This window comes from Ambystoma mexicanum, chromosome 12 (assembly GCF_040938575.1).
Source record: "Ambystoma mexicanum isolate Mex_15411 chromosome 12, UKY_AmexF1_1, whole genome shotgun sequence".
Taxonomy (NCBI): Eukaryota; Metazoa; Chordata; class Amphibia; order Caudata; family Ambystomatidae; genus Ambystoma; species Ambystoma mexicanum.
Genome location: NC_090936.1, coordinates 557,213,798 through 557,238,905, shown reverse-complemented (window position 1 = coordinate 557,238,905; position 25,108 = coordinate 557,213,798). Strand labels below are relative to the sequence as shown.

The following is a 25,108-nucleotide window of genomic DNA, read 5'->3' as shown; positions in this document are numbered from 1 at the left end:
CCATTAGCGCTTGCTGCAATAAGACAATGAACATTATTATCAAGCTTGAACTTTTGAACTTGCAACAGAACTCTTACAGCTCCTCACCTGAATAGTCAAGCTTATTTTGAACTCCCATCAAACCTCAATCCAGTGAAGTAACTGGGTTTCAACGCGCCCCTGCATCAGAAGCAGGATGGAGAACTCATCCTTCCAGACCCTAAGGTGAGACTTCACGGGGAATCGTGGAAGGGTATCGTGGAGGGTTGGAAGGGAGTGGGAGGCTTGAGCATTATTCCGTCAGTAGGTAATACTCCCTTTTCACGCACAGGGGAATATTCCTGCGAACCAGAAAAGCCAGAGTAGAGGGGCCCTTCCTGTCCATCTTCAGAGTCCTGCGCTTCACCTTTGAAGAAGCATCAGCACTCGAAGCCAGACCTGCGCCCCCGTGGGAATCAGGTGAGCGTGACAATGACGCAGAGATCAGTGATTGGTTACTACTACGAAAGACAGATCAGAAACGAAACTGATACTGATTTTTTTTACCGAGGATTCCCAGCCTGACGACGGGGAATATTCATGAGCATGTGAATCCATGCCAGACCCCATGCTGGAGAAGATGTCTATGTTCCTTCAACTCTAAGCGGGCAGGATGGGAGGGTGCATGTGAATCTAATCAGATACAAGCACCAGCAATACGATTACGTTAAGTAATGTAGGTCTTCTGATGTTTGTGAATCTGCTTAGAATAACATGCTGTGCATAGACTAGCGAGCAGTAACAGGAGATGGTGGTGGGATGGTGGCAGAACTTGTCAAAAAGATGTGTTAACACTGCTTGACCCACCTGGGGAATCAGTCATAGAATGTGTATCTAAGAAGTAACTAAGCAATACGTCCCTTCCATAGTTACAGGCCAAAGCGAAGCAAAAACACAGGCCCAGAGACATTACCTGAAGTGGTATTGCCCCACCCCACCCAGCGAGGGGCTAATTACTATTAGTACCCCGGCCCGTTGGTTCAAAGTCTTCGACTTCTCATGGTGCTCCTCCAAAACCTTTGAGGACTATTCGGACAAGTCTACAAGTAAAACTCACCCACAATTAAGGGAGAAATTGTCTATGAAACTGAAGCAAACCGACTCCCACAATACTAGGACCCAGGCTTCCCCTCCTGCATGATCACAAGGTTATGTACAGGCCTTTTCCACCTTGCCTCAGTGCTTAAAGGGTCACCCAAGTCCTGTTCAAGAGGAGTTTGTTTTTCCACTCCCTGAAACTCCCATTACAGGTTCCTGGACCACGGAAAGGTTTGAACAGACCATGGGGAAGATGTCTGAATGCATTTCTTTTTCAGACAGATTCACAAAAAGATCTCTTCCATTAGATGAAGAACCTGGGCCTTTTAAGTCACCTAGACTTCAGCCCTCTGTTTTTTCAAACGACCTCACCCTATACCTAAACACAGTGATACTTCAGGTGATATTTTTCCTCGATGATCAATATGATTAGGCTGAGGACTTATATTATGTCCCAGACCAAAGGGGTTTATGGCCAGGATCTTCCTGCCCAGGACCCAGACACATGGCTTCAACACCCTCTCATGAGGCGGAGCCAGACAATGTCCCGAAACGCATACCCCATTGATGATCAGCAGCTGTTTAATAATATTCTGAAAAAAGCAGCAGAATCTTTTAAGACACTCAGGAGGCTGCACCTGACCCTGACTTTGTTGAAGATATCCTTAAAGAGAAAAGTCCACCGAGTCAAGCGATCCTACTACTCAACAATCAAAAAGTGGATTGTCCCTTCTTTGCTTACGCCTTCCCAAACACAAGCAGTCAACCCAGGGGTTAAAAAGGTGTTTAGGCCTGCCCCCTTGTATCCCCTATACATTCGGGCACACTCTGTTCCCGATTCTTCGGTTGTTACTACAAACAGGAAGCATGTGGGAGTGCCACAGTCTTCAGCTGCAACTCCTCTTGACAAGTATTGGTATGCCTTAGGCAAAAGAATCACAACGTCAGCAGCCTATACCGACCATATTGCAAACACTACTTTGCTTGCCAGCTTCAGTGACGTTCAATGGGGTCTTGTACAAGAGAGCCTTGACAAGTGTTCCTAAGTCAGCCAAGTTGCAATTGCTCACTATTGTTCAGGAGGGCAGACATGTCACCCAAAATATTTTTTTAAAAGCACTTTAGACTCCACCGAGACAGCTGGCCGAGTCTTGGCTGAAGGAAATCTACTCAAGCGCCATGCATGGTTACCCAACTCTGGGTTCAAACCAGAGATGCAGGTTTCCCTTATTAACAAACCAATAGGAGGAATCTGCCTGCTTTGTTTGGAAAGATAATTGTCGAAGATCTCGAGACTGCGAAGAAAGAGATACTCTAAAGTAATTAAAATTTCCAACAAACCTTACCTGCAGTGCGAGGTATACAACACCAGTCAGTCCTTTCCAAGGGCAGTCCTTTTCCAGACCTACACAGTTCTCCTACACCACAGGATGTTCACTCTGGTGCTCCACTCAAGGTTCAACAAGCACCTATCAGACCACTCCACAACAAGGTTTTCGCCACGGAAAAGGAAGAGGTAGGAATGCAGCTGTCATAGGCTCCCCTATCAACAAATGACTCTCCAACGAGAGGGTCCAAAACAAGTTGTTCAAAATCCCTCAATATGTAGCCGGTCGTCCGATAACCATACGGAAAGTCATGTGGCTGATAGGAATGATCGCTTCCCGCATTTTCCTGGTGCCAAACACCCGTCTGCACATGCACCCGATGCAAGTGGCTCTCGAGCGAATGGTGTCAAGCAAGCAGTCATTTTCGACAATCTAGCAGTTGTCTCAAAAGCCCTCGTACTTTCACTGCATTGATGTACAAGGGAGAACCTTGTGAAAAGGGGAATTCTTTCACCACTCCAGCACTAGAGGCCACTCTCAGCAGATGCATACTTGTGAGGAACACATCTTCCCCACCACACAGCGCACGGCACATGGTCAGTATCAGTGGCAAACAAACATAGCAACCTGTTAGAACATCCAGCAGTGTCCAAAGCCCTAAAAAAAAGTTCTCCAACAACTACAGGGAAAAACCATTCTAGTCCTGACAGACAGCACCACGGCCATGTTTTACATAGACGGGCGGGGAGGGGACACACTCTCCAGTGCTGTCCAAACTGTGTCAAAGCATTTGGAAGTGCCACTCAAACGTGTTCCTCCCGTCTCAACATGTTCCAGGGGAACACAATCTTCTTGTGGACATGCTCAGCAGAAGCATTCAATTACACGTAGAACACGAGTGGCATTTACAAGCTCACATTTTGCGCAATGTCTTGGCAGAATGGGGCATTCAGACATCGACCTCTTTGTAACACAGGAGAATGCACAATGCAGAGATTACTACTCCAGGCATACCCCAAAATGGAACGGTCTCTGGATCAAATGGGCAGGAAGATTTGCTTAATCTTTTCTCCCAACTCCTCTACTCAGCAGGGTAATTCACAAGATGCACCAAGAACAGGTTACAAAGATCCTAATAGCACGAATGTGGGCTCATCAGCCATGGTTCTCAAATCCAATTAGGATGTCACTTTGCCTACCAGTGAAACTAAATTGCCCCTTGCAGTACCAAGATCAGAGGGCAACACCGCACCCATGCCTCAAACTCTCAACTTAGCAGCTTGGATCCTGAGGTCAGAGTTCGGGCATCTTCGGCTTCCTCGACATTCTTAAAGAGGCACATAAACCAAATACCAGCCATTGTTAAGTGAAAAATCTGTCATTTGACTCAGGACTCTTAACTCGCTAAAGGTTCACCTTGCTGCTCTTTCTGCTTACACTACCTCTGAAAGCAAGGTTTCCTGGTGGAAAATACCTGTAATCAAGGCTTTTATGGAAGGGGTAAAAAGACTTTACCGCACTGCTAATCCAACTTCCAGATGGGCCTTCAATATTAGCCAATGCACAAAGCTAGTCTTGGAGTCCACACCCATATGACTTCTTTGCTGGTAGCTATTACTTCCATCAACACAGTGAGTGGACTGCAAGCTCTCTTGAAGACTTTGAAACATTATTCAACCTCTCTCTCCTAGTTGAAAAATTAAACCTGACATTGCACAATTGAGAAGGGGCAAAATAGACACTGAGTGGATCCTTGCTTGCCATGTTTGCATCTAGATACCGCCCACAAATTCTATATAATGCACTTTGGTGTTCTTTTTTCCTACCTCATTACAGCTCTTGCTTACAAGAAGCACAATAAGGAACCATCAGCCCAAATGTTTTGCAACTTAGAAACTGCTTCCCCGGTGTACTCCAATTTTCAGTAACAAATGTCAGTTTGTAAAGTCTACCCTAACCGAAAAAAACTTGTGAGCAAAAAGCACATTGTGAATGTCAAACTAGCACTTCCATAAGATCAATATTTAAAAATGCTTCTCCCATCTCCCATCTCCATTCCCGAACTCAGGACAGAGTGGTACAGAAGAAGTAGGAAGATTTTTGAGAGCCAGAATAATGAAGCATGATGTTTACCACGAAATGTAAACAAGGGGTGAATGGTGGCCTCTAAAGCAATATAAAATCACAAATACTTGGGTGGGCAGACCACTTCTGAACAGGATATGAAGTTGCATAAACAAGAGCTATCATGTCTCATTTGTAGAATTATCCTCACTTTGTATGGAGAGTAGACAATGAGAACAGCAGGAGTAAATCTAATTTCTGGCCAAAAGAACAAGTATCTGACAGGAAATAATCTCTTCAAACACAGCATCAGGACTAATTATCTAAAAAGAAAGATTAGCCAAGAGCCTGCACTTTTTTAAGCTTATTCCCCACTATGTAGAAGTCACCACAAACACTGTTGCCCCAGCGCCCATACACATACAAATGGATTGCTCCTACCTGATTCCGATGGCTGAAAGGTTTGTTTCTTTGATGTCTAGTAAAAATAAAAATAGAGTACTACTGTTAGTGTTTGTCATTTGCAGTTAGCAGTGCTTAAACAATGAAAGGAATAAATAGGTGGAGATACAATCACACGGCTAGTTTTTAACCCGGATGAAGGATTTGTCAGCATGTCCAGATCTCGCAGAGCATGGATAGGAGTTTCAAGAAGTCAGTCAAGCACATGATTAGCATTTTTCTAGCTACTATAAACATCAAAATATGGAGGACGTTTTCAAAATTACACGTTCGATCAATCTCAAACCGCCCCTTTATCAAACAACTGCATAAACCAATATATCACCATGCTACTATTCCACTGTAGAAAGAAGGTTATATTTTGAACAAGTAATCTTTCAAACAAATTATTTATGTTTTGAGGATTGTCCCATAGTATTTGGCACTAATAATTTTCCTTTGATCACAAATACAAGCCTTTCCTAATTTTTCTATGGAGAACAATGAGAAAAAATTAAACATATCAAAAGCCTTCCCATGCAATATAAGTTAGCAGTGTGCCAGCGTCTACTGAGAAGAAGCCATCAACAGCAGAAGTTTTGCACAATTTGACAAAAACAAAGGAAACCGGTTTCACCACCCAATCCCAGGTATCCAATGGCAAAGCCTGCAATATGATGTGGGCACCTGAACATACCTTGGAAATGTCATGTGAAGGATGACAATAGCTAGCAAATAGTGAGGGTAACTATTCGTGTATTACCAATATCTGGCAAATGGTGCAAGCACATGAGCATATGGAATAAATGACTGGAACATTTTCTCAACAATTGTACTCTGGGGTCCTCCATTCATACCATAGAAATCACGTACTCAAAAAGGAACACGCAACAGCAAGAAGTAGCGCTGTTCATTACAGCCGGGCAAGCACAAATCAAACAGAACAGTGGAACGAGTTCGACTGAAAAGAGCTGGCATCTGAGTGCACCATGGTTATTAGTTTTATACCATAAAACACAATAGATGAAGTCATTGAAACATTTGCAATACGACATGTTCTCATTCTCAACGTTTACCCAGCAATTTCATTGGCTAGTGTGCGTCATATCCTTAGTGCTAAGACATATGTTTTTGAAAAGCAATTGGACCAAACAGTTTGTCACCCAGCATGTCACCTCCCCACGTGGCACTGCATCGTTTCTCAGCACCCCAGAACAATTACTAACTAGTAAAATAACATTTGTGCTGGCCGACAGAACTTTAATACACATCCATTGGATGCTTCGAAGGCTGGCCACTTCCCTGCAACATAGTAACTTATCCGATTGATTTTTTCCCCAGGAATGCCACTTTCTCCGATGTCCTTTTCCCACAACCACCTGCCGATGGGCACGGGCGGCCATGTGACTAGTACACTGGCTCAGGTCCATTTCCCCTGTCTACCCTATGAGACTGCTGGATTGGCAGACTGCCCTATAATTATGTCACCTTTTGCTATTCCAGCTGCTTCGATTCGACCGGGAGACTAGCAACTTGAAACTTGCCTCTCTGAAACTTGAGCAGAACCCTCTCTGGTTACGTAAGCAGCACAAGACTTTCCCCTTTGCTTCTGCCTTCTCTTTTCTTCTTCCCTGCTGATCTCCGGTCTGATATTGCACTGGTTTACTTGGCTACCTTCTGAACCACAGACCCAGGTACCTGTCCTCCCAGTTGCATACCTGCACTCTGGGCTGTATCTGCAACACTACAACCCACTTATCTAATACTGTTTCACTGCACTTAACCCTTCACTGCCACCGGCTAGCCGCACTTTTTGTTTTCAATGTCTGATCTTATGTCTTACACTTGCTCCTCCTTCCCGCCTCCCCCAAACTAGCACGTTCTCAATGTAACTGGGACTAGTAAGATCGTTGTCTTGTCCCCCCCGTTCCCCTCCCCTGCCTCTTCGCACCTTAAAACACTTGTGTATACGCATGGTATAAATACAAAATATATCATATCAACTTGTGCTCAGTCTCCCTCCTCCCAGGCTCCTGGTGAGAGGGTCACATGTTTCAGATTGGGTTTTCCCTGGTTGGGCCTGCTCCCAGGGTTTACTCAAATGTGTGTATTGACAATGTGTTTTTCCTCATTCTTTCACTGTTTATATACGGTCCCTTGGGCCATTTGTACACGCACTACACATCCTTGCTTGCCTTTCCCTGTGAGGCCTTTTATTCACAGAAGGACAGTACCTTTGGTGTTTTCCCACAAGATGTGCATAGTCGCCCCCTTCCTTATTTTTGAAGGAGGTAGGTACGCCCTCTACAAGGTGCTGAATTAGCACCTTTAGAACATTTACCCCCTTCGATCGATCTTTTTGATCGAAGTCTCTTTACCCTTCATTTACTTACCTTTCTCCTTGTGTACCCACACAACCATGACCCCGTTTATGTCCCATTCTACATATTTTCTGAAAATGTTGATTTTGTCCCATCAGGTGAACATTCTCCCCACAATTCTAGATCCTGCTCGGGTGCCGTGAATATTAGTTCCACATTACCATAATCGCTCATTCAAACTGGGCAGTTCCTCACCGAATACTTTGTGAAACTCAAATGTATTCAGTGTGCAGGGTTCACAATTGAGGGGAGCTGGGAACCCTTTCGCTCCTTGTATCCTAGAAGACCCTGGTTAGCTTGACCCCAAGCTGCTACTAGGGGCTACTTTTAGCTCCCCAAAGCAACTGATGCCAAACAAACACACCTATGTGAATTTAACAATGTGCATTTCAGCAATCTGAAAAATAAACATTATGGACAAATTGATACATTTCAATCTTATCTGGAAGTTTAGGTTTGCAGAACGTTATGTAACTCCTAGTCACTGGTTAATGCCGAATATCAAGGAGCTGCTTTTAGCTCCTACTTAACCAATCTTAATTTCATTCCCTGATGTCATATGGTGTCCCCTATGCTGATGGCACTTACACCAACCGATGACCAACCGACCAACACAGATTGCGACATACAGCAGGACAGTTATTTTAAAGATTGCTGCCAGCCAGTTGGGCACCGAAGCAATACGTGCATCCAGCCAGGTGCTCGATGTAACATCCTGAGCCTCTTGTCATTTTCTCGTGTATTGCTTTAATTTGGTCGACAGCCATTTGCTTCACCATAAGTTGGAATTTCCATGCAACAGGTGCTGCTCATTGTGCGGCACCCCCCCCTTCCATTGCAGTCATGAGGTCCAAAACAGATCTGTTCTGGAGAGCCATCAAGAAACTGAGTTCTTCCAGGACCACGTTCAATCCATTTTGTCATATTAGCCAACTCGAGCAACTCATACCTGGTTATCTGCAGTCATTTTGTATTGGCTGCAGTCTGCACTCCAGGTAGCAGGAGATGTGAAAAACATGGATGCCTTGTTGAACAATCTTAGAGATGGGGCAGAAGGTCCTCCAAACTCTTACCGGATTCTGCCGATAGATAATTACTCAACCTCTTCCTCCTAGTTATCCTTGGTGCTTTCTTTTCCTGCATTGATGGTTTGTCGGAACGGTATCAAATCTGCACGAGCCACAACCAAAGCAGGGCTGTGGAAAGTCACCAGTGCACATACACCTTTCCAGGCTGGTGGCAGCTGGATATATGTTTTTGGTTCCACATGCCCAAAAGTCCTTCATCAACGATGTCCCCTTGTGCAGCAGAGCAATACCCATTGTCCTCTTGCAGCCGGTGTTCATCCCCAGCACCAATGTCCTATTTGCTCTGAAACACAGAGTACTGTGCAAATGGTTTTATGTATACTGGACAATGTTTTTCATCTATCCAAATTAAAGCATGGATATTATCGTTTAATATTTTCCTTCACCCTGCATCCATCTTTCTCACCACATTACTTTCAAACCCCCACAAGCCCTCCTGCTTGACACTGTACCCATCCCAATTCCCCATCTGCCATTGTACAGCACCGAACCCTGTATTTGAATCAAGGGCCTGGTGTTGTACCATGGCACATCATACCCGGCATAGGTCTTGCAGAATATCCTTTTAAGGATCACAGGTACCGGCTTTCCTTTCTGTGCCCCTTGCTCGTGTAGCTCCTATGTATTGAAAACCAGATCAGGAGAAGAGAAAAAAGAAACACAAAGCAACCAAATGCCTATTATGTTTAAATCACTTTTTGTTTTACCCCATTTCCCCCCCAATTTCTTTGTGCCCCTCTCCTCTTTCAATTGGGGCCCTTTCAAAGAGCCTTGTGGTCATACATAATGTTAAGGTAAGTTCATAAATACTCCCCATCAGGTGATGCTCTCTTTCCGGTGTGCTCCTGGTCTCTGTGCACGTCTGAAAGAATCCATGCACGTCATTATTTGATCTTCACTGCTGCGTGGCTAGATTACCTCTTAGGGACCACAAGACCTGGGTTCTTACCACTTTCTTACTGTATTTTGGACCAGAATTCGATCACCAGGATAGAGTGGCTGTGCTTGCGGAAAGTCCTCCACCTGATGTGTTCGCTTGTTCTCATCTACGTTGGTCGGCCGACATGTTGGTTGCTGAACCTGGTGGTAGATGTAGCGGAGCACATTGGTCATCTCAATTAGGTACCGTTTCATCAACAAGGATTTCTGAGCTAGGGTTAGCATCTGAAATTGAACAGGTAGGAGGGACAGGCGTATGAATCCTCCTACCCATTACAATTGTCCTGCAGTCAGGTGATGATCTGCACCGGGTGAGTTTCTTAGAGCAAAAAGAGCAAGAGGGAGGCAGAAAACCAGTTTTGGCATAGGGTAGATGTTAGTGTGGCCAAGTGCTCCTTTAATAAGCCCTTGAGCCTCTCAGCAATCCCATTCGCTTGTCGCCGGTACACTTCGCAAAGCTCATGTTTTATCCCTAGTAGACGCTTTATTTCCTAAAAAAGGTTGTTGCCAAAGTGCTGGCAATTGTTCAACCGTAGCTCTACACACACCTCCCCCATCTTGGGAACATTTCCCTCAATAAGAATTCTGAGGCGGATCTTGCGTCATTCTTTGCACAGGGTCCAATCTCAAGTCAACATGAGAATGGAGAGATGACCACAATGAAGGACATAGAGGAGGCACATCTTTCTTACATGTCGACATAGTTGATATGCAAGTGCCAGAAGGGCCCTTCCGGTCGAGGTATGGTTCCTTCAGCATCTTCAAGGTGTGACCACACAGCAATTGTTGGCAAATCATGCAGTTTCCCATAAACTCAACCACTCTTTGGCACATACCATCCTTCATCCATTTCAGCCACTATACTTTCTTTTGATGGTAAAAGTGCAGCTGTTCTAATGCTACACTTAAATGTCTGGGCATCACCTGCTTCCCTATGCTATTTCGTCATCAATCAGGTTGGTAAGAGAAAGTGAGCATCCCATCCTTATCCATAAATTCTTTTCCTCTTTCAGTACCTCTCCTTGTAATTCTATTTGGACAATGAGGATGGTGTTAAAACTCTCCTCTTTCTTCCGCCCCACCCACTTTCCTTTGTGGCGCCATGAGTGGTACTTGTTCCTCTTCCTCAGGATATCTTCTAATACTTCCCTCAGGCTGATATGCTGCTTCTTTTGCTGCTCTGGCAGCTATTTCGTTCCCCAGTCAAATTCTGTCTTGCCTACCTGTGTGGGTGGCAGATTTTATTATGGTCTTTTCCACTCTTACTTTTAGGGCCTCAAACAGTTGCTTGAGCAATTCTGCATGTTACACAGGAACCAATCACTCCTTTTGAACCCCATCATTTCCCATTAAGCCAATCCTGAATGTATGCTTGATGTGACATAGGCCGAGTAGGAAAAGAAGATAGCTGAATGGCCATCCATCAGGTTTAGTGCTCTTATGATTGCCACTGGCTCTGCTGCCTGTGTTGAATAATGTGAAGGTAGCTGTTGCTGGGATACTAATACATATTTCCCATTTTTATAGAACCCTACTGCCACACCAATAGGTCGTTTTCCCGTCTCTGGGTCAATACTGGATGACCCATCAATATCGACCATGTCAGCCCCTCCTGTTCCTTCTTCCTTTACCTGTATGTTCCCTGGCATTCTGTCCATGTGTGCAGCATACATGTCCCCTTCCTGCATAGGGTTGGTTATATGTGGCTGGGTTGACCACTCAGGACCTTACCACCTCAATGACTGGGTTTTTTAGGATCACCCCATATCCTGATGCCCTTTGTGTTGTCAATGTGCTTTTGGATTTCTCTAGGATGGCGAATAGTGAAAATACTACTGGGCACCCCATGGTTATAGTTGCTGATATCTATTGCAAATGTGGCAACTGCAAGCGCTTGTTTGCAAAAGAGTGTCCCTGCATCACTGGGCCGAGAAGACCACTGTAATAGGCCAATAGCGGATGTTCCTGCGGCTTCTTTTGTGTGAGAAAAGCCATCACTGAGCCATCTAAATGCAAAAAACAAATAGAATCTCTCTGAAATTCAGGGTGGCTAGCACTGGTGAGCTGGCTAGTGGGTCTTGCAATTCTGTTAAACTCTCTTCCATCTCAGACGCCCATTTTAGTTCCTGATTTTCTTTTCGTGCTTCCTCAAGGCCCTGTAATGAGGGTTTGGTGTGCCAAGAGTAATCAAACACTCAGGCTCTGCAGTAATTGCATAGTCCCAGGAATGTCTGCATCTCCTTTACTGTACCTCGGCGGGCTGTTGAGTGAATAGCCTGTACCCTTTCTGGTATTACCCTGCGCTCATCTATGGATATTATTTGCCACAGGTACACAGCTTCTTCCGGGTCAATACTGTAATTTTGCTTTGTCCACATTGTAGCCTCTCTCTACAAGCAGTGTCAAAATGGGTACTGAATCTGCTCTAGACTCCTGTCTCACTGCATATCAACTACTGGATGACTGTACTTGGTGTTTCTACGTTGCACAGGTCCCTCTGTATCAAACTGTTGAAAATGCTGGGTGACTCACAATAGCCTTGTGGTAAACGAGTGTGCTCGAATCTGGTTCCGCTATACGTAAATGTGGTTAGGAATCTTGACTCTGGGTGCAGAGGTATGGCAAAGAAGGCATTTATCAGGTCAATTACTGTGGAGCATTTTGCCTTCGTTGGTATATTGCACAATATTGTGGCAGGGATCAGAACTACAGGAAATTCTGCCTCGACCACATCATTAAGTGGGTACAAATCCTGAATAAAGCGCCACGACCCACCTTTGGATTTCTTTATCGGGTATTACCTGGCAAGATAGATATCTGAATGATGCCCTGCTGCCATAACACGTGCAAGGTGTAATATATCCCTTTATCTGCTTCTCTAGACAATGGGTATTGCTTTGCTCAGGGCAATAGCACCCCCTCCCTCGGTTTTATTTTGACTGCCCGATCCCTTTCAGTACCCATACATCGTGGGGGCCCTTGGTCCATAACTTCTCTGGCACTTTTTTGGGAGCATCTTCTGTATGTCGGTTTTCTCTTCTTGCTACCTGTGTTAAAATTGGTACCAGTTTCTCCATTATTTGACTCGGGCAAGGTATCTGTTTCTGAAAAACCATTTCTCCTTCCTCTTCGTCATCAGAGAACAATTGTTCATCCGGTACTCCTGTAATTGTTATTGTTGGGTGTCGATGGACAGCACCATACATCATTCCATATTGTCTTTGTCCGTCCCACACAATATCATCATGTCTTTGCGTATCACTTCTTCTTCAAGGTGTAACATCTCTGTGGTTCCCTTCAAGTCATCTTTCTGAAATTGTTGTCTGAACAAGAATTCCGAAGCCAATCAGAACACCTTCCACTGTATTCCTGTGACCAACCACAGCAGGATCGACACCGTACAGGAAGATGCTCGGGTACAATGGTTGTGCTTGTAGGGTGCTTTGAGCATGTGCTGCCAAGAGTAGGGCGGCCATTCATACACAGTAAATGCCAGGCATTCTGGGCAAATCTCTTCCTAGATTAATATCATGTTTGCAAAGGTAGCAGGCTCCCCTCTCTCGACAGAACAAGGCCTGATAACCTGTTCAGTGGTTATTAACCACTTGAGAGTTCGCAGCCACTGCTTTTACTCACTGTGCCTTTCACAGATGGGAAATATCCATTTGCATATCAGTCTTTGTCCTGCCCAGGGGTAGTCCAGCACCGAAATGCAATGCAATTCCAACCTGAACGAGAGTACCACCAGCAACCCCATACACGTGTTTCACCCTTGTTGGGGATCATCAGTGAAGTGAAGCTGATGCCTCTCTAAGCACAGTGAGAGGGAGACCACGTCTGGTTGCCCCCAGGAGACCTAGGGTTACCAATCCCAGGTTCCTTGAAATGTAGTTTGCAAAGGTAGCGGGCGCCCCTCTCTCGACAGAACAAGGACCGATAACCTGTAGACCCAAGGCCAGTCCAGGGAACATAGGACGTGTAGCGCCTCAACCCAGGGTAGCAGACACTCCACGCACCAGCGCCCGACGCCGCCACGGAGACAAGGTGAGCTTAACAGAGAGAGAGGACCAATCCTGGTCCCTTCTGTCACTATCCTGTCTTTTTCGCCCTTTTCTCCCTCTTCTTGTTTTGCGGGGTGTCCACTCGTTCTCTAATAGTCCTTCGTCGAGTGCTTCACCGTCCCCCTTCCCCTTAGTATGCTTTTTTCTGCCTTTCTTCTTCCCCTTCTTCATCTAGTTTAAAATTGTATCCTCCCCGATAAACAGCTCCCTTTGTACCTCTTACTCTGTCTCCTCATCTCCACCTCTATCACTCGTCCGGCCTCACTGACTAACACATCCAATTGTTGGTGCGTATTCTTATCCATGTCTGCTAGATATTTCCGTTCTCCCTTTGTGTGCATTTCCTCCATTTGTGCATCCCTATCTTTTCCCTTTTCCCCCTGTCATTTTCCTGTGGTCGCCCCGCTGGTATCTAGCTGGGGTTTATTATACCCCGCTGCAGGTCAATATGGGATATAGCCCGGGGGTAGTGGGGGGATTTGGGGGGCAGGGGACAGCTCGATCTGCTACCTTGCACAGTCTCCTCTTTATCCTTTTTTCCTCTTTAGTTTACTCATAACTGAAAGTGCCCTAATATGTTCTGTCTACTCTTCGACTTGGAGCCCTTGTATTTGGTTAACATATGTATTTTCTATTCTTTTGCTGTCAAATGTACCTTCCCCTGGCCATGCATGGAAACGCTGACCTGCATTCTCCCAAGGGCATTGAAAATTGCATTTTATTAATTTATCGCGATACTGGAGCAATTTTCGACACATGTGGTCCAGCAAACTGTCGCTATATGCTATTATTTCCTGACTCCCCTCACTTTCAGTCCCCTCTAGACTGGGGTTGCTTTATCCCCCTCGTCACACGCTCATTCCTCCTTACTATTCACTCTGACCCCCTCCACAGGTCCAACGAGCCCCTCCACTCGTCACACTGGCCCTCTCCTGTGGGATATATTTACCCACTCAGCAGTACTCCCATCCATAACCAAGCAGCACTTCAGCAGAAACAGCAAAATGGCTGCGCTGGCTCCTTTGAGCACCACTGCCTCACATCAAAACTGTTTTGCGGCTACAAAAGGATGACTGCACTGTTTTGCCAAGTGCCACTGGGCAAGAGTGAGCACCCCGAGAAAGGCTGCAGGGTGTGTTCTTTTGTGTACTAAAGAAGCGGAGTGAAAAAGCAGCACTGCTTTGCTGCAAGCCCAAAGTTTCCCATTCAAAAAGGGAAATATTTTACATTTAAAATGCCGTTCTGATGCTCTTTTCATCTGTTCCACATTACTCTGCTTTTATCAGTGAGGCACTGCCATGCCCATCCATATTCAGATTGTGACCCTAGCAGAAAAGAACATTATTCCTGAAAGGCAGGCTGTGTCAGACCAAGCTTGGGAAAACAAAAGCTTTACTTTCAGCTGCACAGAAAAATGCTTGACTTTTGGGCTACAAAATGTCAAAAATCACTGCTTTAAAACAAATCCTAGCTCTCCGCGCATAGGTCAATTTCAGTGGACTTGTGTCTTAAAAAGATTGTTGTATGAGAGAAACTGACTAGGGCTGCAAAACCATGTGGGAAATTCAAAAGGAAGACAAACCTTTGAAATGGTCATCCCAGCAGACTCCACCACATGTTTAAAATGTGCTTTTGCAAATAAGGAAAAATGCCAGTTTTAAAAGTGTAATGTTGAAAGAAGGCCCCGTCTTGGCCTAGCAATGTAAAGGGGGTTTTGGTGGGAAACATATATGGGATGTGTTATTTCAACAGGCTTGCCTTTGATTCAGAACAAAATAAAATGAAATAAAGAAGTAAAGACTTTGGCTGAAGTCTGAAACTAGTTAAACAGGTTTCTGCCATGGCCCAAGGGACATTTAGGAGCTGATGACAGCATTGCCCTACCCCCCCCCCCCTAAGAGAAGCCACAAGGGAGATCTGGGACACGTGTGATAATTGCTACCATCGGAAACTTTGAATAGGACCAGAAGGCTGCAAATCACATGCTCATCAGACTTTGTCTGTGCTCCAGGCTGAGACAATAGATCCTGGGACATGGACATGTGAAATAGGAAATCACACATCCCCGCTATGCCCGTATATGGTGAACAATGCTGACCATTTGCCTCAGAGGACTACTTTATAAATAAACTTATAAGACTTATCTTTGCAACAGGACTTCGCAGGAATGTAAAAAGTTAATAGTATAAATGTAATTTTGTGCTTTTTATTTAAGACGTGGTCCCTTCACTGCCATATTGGGAACAGAAATGGCAGAGAATTGGACAGTCTGAGGAAAATGTACATGAGGCCACTGTGAAATCAAATACGTACATGCCTTTTGATAATCTATACCCATGTATAAAATTATAGAATTTTAGGTTGAATATTTATCACAGAAAATCACGAAACACAATTAAACGGGCAAAACAAAGTCCTACGGACATGAGGGTGGAGCCACCATGCGCTGCATAAAATATGTAATCTGCCTATGTCATTTGTTAAGATGCCACAACTGTAAAAATGTGCCACTTATGTCAAAAATTGATTTTAGCTAAAGTAACTGTGGGATTGTAAAGCAACAAAGCTGATGTCATGGCCCTAAAAGTCCAACTAGCTGACAGGAAGGCGGTAACGATCACCCCTGTCCAATCCAGTTGATAGAGGCGTGCCTAGCTTAAGCCTGCCCCACCATATAATCCTATGATGTCACCATGCCTTATGATATGATAGTTTATTTATATAGCGCCTATACACAATTGTTTCAAAGCACTTCAAGGCAAGGGAGGGAACAAGGGAAAATACAACCACATTCTTACAGGCCATGAACAGTAAGGATGTGAAATTAACTATCGTACTCAGCCTGACGACATTTCGGATAGTGCAAGAGCTAAGACATAGATAAGGAAGGGAGGAGGAGAGTGGGAAGGAAATGGAAACAGACCGGCGACTACGGTACTAGGCCTGACGACATTTCTGGTAGAGCCGGAGAAAAACAAAATGTGAGGGAGAGGGGTGCAGAAAGGGAGGGGAGGAACAAATCAAGCAACTATCATACTAGGCCTGAAGACATTTCAGATAGTGCTGGAGGGGTGGTGGAGGAAAAAAACAGTAATGGGAGGGTGGAGGAAACAGACGAGGTTGCCATCATATTAGGTCCAGGGACAATTCTGATAGAGTAAGTGCATAGAAGAAAGTAAGGGGAGGAGATAGGAAAAGGGAGAAGGGAAAGGAGGAGAGAAAAGAGTAAGCAGTCAAAAAGAGTGGAGAAGCAAAAGTTGAGAGCAAATACAATTGCAGAAGTCAGTAGTAACATATAATGTTGCAAGCCAGGATACAAGATGAAGATGGGAACAGCATGATTCAGGGCCACCATGAGTACAAGATGCAAAGGAAGTCCAGCATGAGAGTTGAGAAAGAGTGACGCACCGTGAATGAATGAAGTCCATAAAAGTCAAATCCAGCATTGGCCACAAGACAGTGATGGTGAAGGAAGGCACCAGGTTGGCGGGGCTTGCTAAGTGGTGAAAAAGAGCGGGCAGCAGGAAGCCACCAGGAGGGCGGGCCTTGCTAAGTGGTGAAAAAGAGCGGCAAGCAGGAAAGCACCAGGTGGGCAGGGCTTAGGCCAGGTGACCTAGATCCACTTGCATCTGCTCCCCATCTGCAAAGGAAAAGAAGCTGGTGGGCTCCTTAAGTAGGGAAACGGAGCGGCAGGCAGGAAGGCACCAGGTGGCCGTGGCTTGCTAAGTGGTGAAAAAGAGCGGGAAGCACAAAGGCAGCACTTATAAATAAGGGAGCCTGACAGAACTCTATACACACTCGCCTGAATTTCCAGTGCCTACGTATCCGGACATTCCAGATTCACCTTGGGAAGATTCCAGCAAGGCCAAAGCATTGCTGACCCTATCCCAGCAAGGCCCTTGATCTACACAACCCCACTAAAATTCCATAATCAAAAGGGAAAATCTGTGGTACTTTTGGGAAGCATCCCGTGACAAGCCAGGCTTTTTGCCCACCACCTGCATGCCCACTGTATTCTTACCATCATCCAGTGACCGGATTTGCCCAGCTGCTTGCGGTTAGGAGTGTTCGCCTGCTATCCTGTGACCAGAATCTTTTAGGTCCAGAATCCGGTTGGCTGCACAAATTCCAAACTCAAGTGTGGATTGCATTTCCCCATCCCATAGCCACACATAGTCTACCCCATCTTGACCTCTTGGTCTTTGCCCTATTTCCTAAGTAATCCTATCCATACCCTGAACTGGTCTAAACTGTTCCAATTCTCTGTGCAACCTGTCCTTGTTTTTCTAGTGTTAGCACAATTCTTTGTCACCTCATCTTGTAACTCCATAGCAATATGTGGATTCATTTTAATTAATTCCCAAATAGATCTGAACGTGGGGTAAAAGGGTTAAGTTGCAAATTAACCCGGGATCGTACTGTGTCTTTCTTTAAAAATTTAGTCTCACACCTTTATCCATTTTCCAAAGGGTGACCTGCACTAATTTCTACAGTACTTCGGCTGATCGTCCTCCCTCCTTGAGGATGCGTCCTGGACACCATAGAAATCTATCCCTCTCCCTCTTGTGGGAATGCACCACTATACAGTGTGTTCTTGCACAGTTCTACTCACATCCTAGAGACCCTTGATCCCCCTCTGCACAGAGATTCCAGCACATGCTGGCGCTCGGGACCAGGAAGACCTTTGCGAACTCGGCATCTGCAGGCCCTCCTGTATGATGTGTGTTGATCAGGTCTGTGATCGCCGGAGCCGCGCCCCAGGTGAGGGCATCCCGATAGCCTCGGCTGACAGGAAGAATGGAGTTCATCGCTGGAGCCTCCAAAACATTTACTCAAGGGTCCTCCGTTCATACCAAAACAAATAATTAAAATAAAAATCACAAAAAGGAGCACACAACGGGCAAGAAGTAATTCTGTTTATTACAGCAGGCAAGCACAAATGAAACAGAACAGAGGAACGAGTTCGATTGAAAAGAGCTGGCATTTTTTTTATACCATAAAACAATAGAATGAAGTTATTAAGACATTTGCAATTTGACATGTTTTTATTATCTCCCTTTTCCCACCAATTTCATTGGCTAGTGTGCGTCATAACCTTAGTGCATGGATATACGTTAGCGAAATGCAATAGGACCAAACAGTTCAATACCATCCCAGCCCCTCCCTGTCCCATGTGGCGCCACATCTTTTCCCAGGCTCCCAGAACAATTAGTAACTAGTTAAAATAATATTTGTGCTGACCGCCTGAAATTTAATACACTGCCATTGGTCAGCGTCATTAAGGATGAGACACAAGACACTCTGCTTCTGAAAGGAGACATTTGCACGATAAATGCTCGGTGGCGACCTTCACAAGTGCAGTGGTGGATACTGCGAAAGCTGGCCACCTCCCTGGAGCACAGTAACTTAACATCTGATGGGTTCTCCCAGGAACTCCACTTTCTCCAGTGTCCTTTTCCCACAGCACCTGCCAATGGGCATGGATGGCCATGTGACTAGTATACTGGCTCAGTTCCATTTCCCCTCTACCGCATGCGACTGCTGGATTAGCAGACCCCCCTGTAATTATGTCACCTTGTGCTAGTCCAGCTGCTTTGATTCACCTGCGACTGGCAACTTGTGCTACGTCTCCCTCCTCCCTGGCGATCGGGTCACATGTTTCAGATTGGGATTTCCCTGGTTGGGCCCACCCCTGGGGTTTCCTCATCAAATGTGTATTGACGATGTTATGTTTTTCCTCATTCTTTCGCCATTTATGTACGGTACCTTGGGCTATTTGTACACTCCCTGCATATCAACCCTCGCCTTTCCCACTTATACCCAAAATGGAAAGGTGGGTGCCACATTTCTTGCGACCATTCTAGAGCCCTCTACCGCCATATGAGCATCCCTCGGGCAGCCACTCGCAGGGTCGAGATCAGGAAGCAGCTGCCCTTCTCTGGCCTTTTGGGAAAAGAATTTCCCCAGAGAGGCTGTGATAGCACCGCTGGATTCATCACACACTAGCCTTTTACACTTGGGATTTTTGGTTACTCGTATGCGTCCTTAATGACAAGCTGGTGGCAGCAATTACACTTTCACCATATTTACATTATTTTTAGTGTGCACATTTGCATTTTCTGCTTGCAGCTACTAAACATTTTGTGGAGTGTCAAAAGTAGGACAGAGTCTGACATCTTCCACTGAAGGACTTTATTTAAATAACTGAAAAGATGTCAACTCTAACTATCCCTAATCTATGGGTTTTGCCTACCCAACACAAACCAACTAGGATACATGTCAGTCATCGTTTCCTCTGTCCGAAGCTAAACTGTACCATCCCTACCACTACCAAAACAACTTAGGCGCAGGAGAATGACTCCCTTCTCATGTAGTCTGCTTTTTAGCACAGTCACTTTAGTAACTTTTTCGTAGGTAGTTCTTGGCAACTAATTTGACCAGTTCATACAGTTCAGAAATAGGGCTGTTAAATGTCTCCATCGTGTTCTTAACACCTTGCTTTCCCCTTCTGAAGTCATTCTTCACTCGCTCTATCACAATTGGTGCTTTTTCTCCACAAAATGTGCACTCTTCTCTGGCTTGGCCAACTAGAAGGCCTCAACAATTCTCACATTCCTTTTCGTTCGATAGTTAATGATGCCAGTAACTATCGAGTGAAAATCAAAGTGAGTATGACGTTCCAATAACAATTCTCACTTCTATCACGGCCTTACTGGGGCGAGTATGAATGTTCCAGTAATGATTCTCACTTGATTCCACTTCTTTAGTCTGAATGGGACGAGTATGAGGGTACCAGTAATGATTCTCGCTTGTATCCACCTCTTTGGTTTAAATGGGACAAGTATGAGCGAACCATTAATGATTCTCGCTTCTCTCCACCTCTTTGGCCTTACTTGGACAAGTATCATTATTATGCCAATTATATTCAGTATTCCTCCTCAGTCTCCCGCGCCTTCTGTGATGGGTCGCAATGCAAAGCAGACAACTTTTTGATGATTGCTTAAAACATGCCATTTTATTAAAGTACTAGCTGGGGTACCAGGCGTTGCCAGTGTTCTGATCTAGTGGTGTCATGTGCCCTGGAGGATGTCGCTCTTGTCCTCTGGTCGGCAAGTCCTGCTGCTGTTAGTTGTTGCGTTTCAGAAGCTCTTGATATTGATTTTCGCTTTGCATCAGATGGAGCTTTTCCAAGTGATGTTCGTTTTTTGTGCAGCAGGTCTTAGTCACCTAATGGCTTCAGCACATTTGAGAAAATGTCCAAGAAAGATTGATTGTGCTCTCTTCTCGTGAATGAACTTCAGTAAACTGCAACCTTGCCATTTCCCATATTTGGAGTGATGTCATGAAAAAAAAAAGTGAATTCTTTTTTTATTCCCTTTAAAACTGCTTGAATAAACAGTTTCAAACTGTATAGTAGTGATACATTTTAAAGGAATAACTAAGTTAGCGAACATTTTTCTCCAGGCACTTTCCCAAATGGTGCCTCCTAGTACTTACTGTAGTGAATCAGGGTGAGCATCAGTAAATGAGGGTGTCTACAGAGTACATTTTTTGCATCCAAACATACTACAATCTTGCCACAGACAAATGAGGAATCCATGCAAACACATATATATATATATATATATTCAATGAAAAAGTTAAGGCAACGTTATGGTTAAGTTGCACTAATGATCATGATCTGATCTGATCTTAGCTGAGAACATGGACGTTCTCGCCATCAGAGTGTCCTGGCTGCACGACCGTGCAGGATCCCTCCTATCCCTAGCAATCCCAGTTGGTTACACCATATTGAGACAGGACAGAACCAACATGCGGGGCGGTGGCATTGCCATCATTGCTAAGACTAGCATAGATATGAGAACTACACCTACCATAGGTTCTGACTCTTACGAAGTGCTCTCCATTAAACTTCCTCTAGTGAACTCTGACACCGTCTATCCACCTCATCTACAGACCTCCTGGACCCATAGGGACATTCAAGGAGGATATCCATAATCTACTCGCCAACAAACTGAAAACAACATCACAACTACTTGTCTTGGGCGATCTTAACCTGGGCTACAACGACCCCTTAGATAAAAATGCAAGCATCATTGCTAATTCTCTAGCCGACTTGGATTTAACTCAAAGAACGCTCAAACCTACCCATATCAAAGGTAGAAGCCTTGACTGACTAGCAGACTACAACTGCACTGCCAACATCAAATCCATCCTACAACAACCTTGAACAGACCACTTCCTGGTGTCCTTCAAATATCTACCTCCAGACCTATCCTGCCAGCGCCAATCATGGCCTTGCCCTGTCCTACAAGAAACAAAAAGAGCATCACGAAGGAGAAAGTGATTCCTGCTATCTTACCCACTCTCAACCAACTAGCGGATCAATCAGATCCAGAAACGTTGGTTGATGAATACAATAAAATCATGTTAAGCACTCTTGACAACATCGCCCCTTTAAAACTTAGACCAAGTAAACCCAAAGCCCACCTAAATAAATGGTTTACCCCGGAATTAAAAGACTTACGACTCCTCAAAAGGAACTCTGAAACAGCATGGAGGTTATCCCCCTCTAAAGACCAAAAAAAACAAACTCATGGAAATCTCATACCTATACAAAAAAGAAATGTATCTGGCTAAACAAAACTCGTATAACACGCGCATAGCGAATGTCAAATCAAACATGAAAGAACTTTTCACCGTCCTCAAGCAATTAGAGTCCCTCAACCCCATCCAAGACATATGTTCTAAAGAAAAAACCTGGTGTTTGAATATCCAAAAAGCACTCTCTAACAAAATAATGATGCTCCAAAATAAAATATGTAAGAAAAAGACCACCCTTAGCCAACCATCCCAGTCTAGCAACGTCAATACAGTCCTACCTCCCAAAGAACAATATCCCATTGTACGCTTCATGTTCTCTAGAACCACTACCCTTGAGGTTGGGAAAGTCATCCTCTCCCTTAGACCATCTAATTGCCAGGGTGACCCTTGCCCTGCCCAGCTTATAAAAGATGCCGCCAGAGGCCTCTCCCTATTTATCTCGAATCTTGTGAACTCCTCCTTTGCGACAGGAATTGTACCGACAAATCTAAAACAATCCTGGGTACTTCCTTTGCTCAAGAAGCAAACCTTAGACCCACTTATTCCTACGAACTATCGTCCATTCACGACAGTTCACTTCCTGCTGAAAAATCTTGGACAAGATTGCCTACAACCAGATTCCAAAACTCCACGAACTACATAAGCTCCTCGGAGTACGTCAATCTGTATTTCGTCCACAACACGGTACAGAGACAGCCCTCATCGACTTGAAGGCACAGATTGATGTTCTGCGAGAAAGTCAAACTGGCTCTCCTCATGTTGTTGGACCTCTCGGCTGCATTCGACCTCGTGGACCACGGGGTCCTTTGCAGCCACCTAGATTCGGCTGCACACTTCTCTAAAGAGGCCATAACTTGGATAGAGTCCTTCCTCAGTGATAGAACGATGAGTGTTCTCCCCTTCAGCAGCAGCCGACCCGATCCCCATATTATGTGGAGTCCCACAGGGTTCTTGTGTCTCTCCTATCCTATACAACATATTCACTAAGCCCCTTTTTGATGATCTGGACCATCTTGGTATCACCTACTCAAACTATGCAGACAATACCCAGACTCTCCTCCCTCTTTCTGGGTATTACAACAAGGATTTGGCCCTGGTGAAGAAGGTGTATATCATCATCATCCAGGCATGGATGGCTTCACATGGACTATGCCTGAATGATGATAAAACAGAATTTATCATCCTGGGGACCCATGGCAACCTAAAAAAATTAGGCCATGACTATGCCTCATTCGTCATCGATGGAAATACCATCAAGGTGTCCAAGGAAGTGAAGACGCTCGGCTTCTACCTGGACTCCACCGTCTCATTCGACAAACAGGTGAAGTCCTTGGCTTCAGCCACTGCTTACACCTGCAAACTCATTAGAGCTGGAAAACACTTCCTATCTAACAACAACTGCATTATCCTAGCTAGAGCCCTAATCTTATCTCAGCTTGATAATTGTAATGCCCTTTACATTGGTGCCAATAAATCTATCATCCATAGACTACAAACCCTTCAAAACAATGCGTACATAAAAGATCACACATCGCATATTAGGCGCCAAAATAACTGGCTTTCCACTCTAAACATAATCCACCTAAAATCGGCATCATTGGTTCACAAAGACCTGAATAATGCCGCTCCTAGCTATCTCACAGATACATTCACTAAAAGATGCTCTGCTAGATCAGCAAGAACCTCCAATGTCAACAGCTTCATCACACCGAGATTCAAATTGTCCAAGGCCGGAGGAAGCAGCTTCCAGGTTCAAGCAGCCCAGCTCTGGAACTCACTGCCACATACCCTACATGAAGGCCAGCCCTTTCTGAAATTCAGATCAAAATATAATAATATCCTGAAAGCCTCTGTCTTCTAGTTGACCAGCACCTACCCAGCTCCTATACCTCCTAGAGCAGATATGCTACACATTTGAGCAGTCATGCTAGACACCACCCAGATACCACCCGGATACCACCCTACCCGATTTGCACCCCCTTGCTTAGTGTTAGTTAGCCTGCCAGTGCCTAATTTATGCCAGTTTCGTCTGGCCTCTAGTTGACCTCTATGGTCTATGTATAATGTGCCTGGCTGTAGCCTGCTAGTATATTACCGTTATTCGGCACTCCATTGTACAATAGCCTTAACTTATATTTAGTCAGCATGCTATATGCAAAATTCGGTACTCAGTCAACTTGTAACCTGTATATATATGCACATCACTGTACATTATTTGTAACTTGTATAGAACTGTATATTTATGTTCTTCACTGTATATTATCTGTAACTTGTAACCTAAGCTTCGCATTTTCTGTACTACTGCGCCCGGTAACCTCCGGGTCTGGTGCACATTACAAGTGATTAAAACAATAAAAATGAAATTCAATGAAAAAAACTTTGTTAAAAGGGACATTATGGTTCCAAGTAAAACCGAAAAAACCCTGAAATTCACCAGTTATGGTAAGCTAGCAACCACAACTCGCGCCACCACCGTGCACTGCTACGACTAACGCACAGGACAAAGATGACATCACAATTGTCATTGACGACATCACATGTGCATTTACCTTTCATGAAAAGTCTGTACAAGGGATTCTTATTGTAATGTTTAAAAAAGTCTTAAGGATCACTGGAATAAATATCATGAGGTACGTAGCGCATTAAGTAATGCATTAATCCAAATAGCATTGTATTATGAAGTTTTTTCCAATATACTAAAGTACACATGTAGTAACATAGGCATAGTGTGCAGTAGACATGGAGATGCAATATTAATAATCTTGCCATGTTAAATACTAAAATTATAAATGCTTTCTTATTAGAGTCTTGCATACTGTGAAACACTTAATAAGTACCTAATCAAACCCACTTACTGCATTACTGCACACAAAACACAGACAACACCACATACAAATAGAGCATATACAGGGAAAGTGAAGTAAAGAAAAAAACAGCAGTATTACCCAACAATCTTCATAACCTAACTGATTATCTTCATGCACAGAAACGATTGCTCTGCTTCAAAGCTACTACTTCGCTGAGTATAACTATCACATATTGTGACTAGACCCTAAGGAAAGTAGTGTAAGTGCAATGTGTACAAATATGAGCATATCCAGGGAAAGTGCAGTAATAAAAAAAAAACGGAACTATAAGACAGTGTT

At 44.5% G+C, this 25,108-nt stretch overlaps 1 protein-coding gene across 4 annotated transcripts in view; it reads right to left on the bottom strand.

Moving 5' to 3' along the window:
• ZFP91 (ZFP91 zinc finger protein, atypical E3 ubiquitin ligase) overlaps positions 1–25,108 on the bottom strand; it is a 654,237-nt gene that overhangs the window by 382,181 nt on the left and 246,948 nt on the right. For all 4 annotated transcript variants that reach the window (XM_069628854.1, XM_069628855.1, XM_069628856.1 and 1 more), the window contains one exon: positions 4,890–4,926. In XM_069628854.1, coding sequence (XP_069484955.1) covers positions 4,890–4,926 — 37 coding nt within the window. The remainder of the gene's footprint in view (positions 1–4,889; positions 4,927–25,108) is intronic.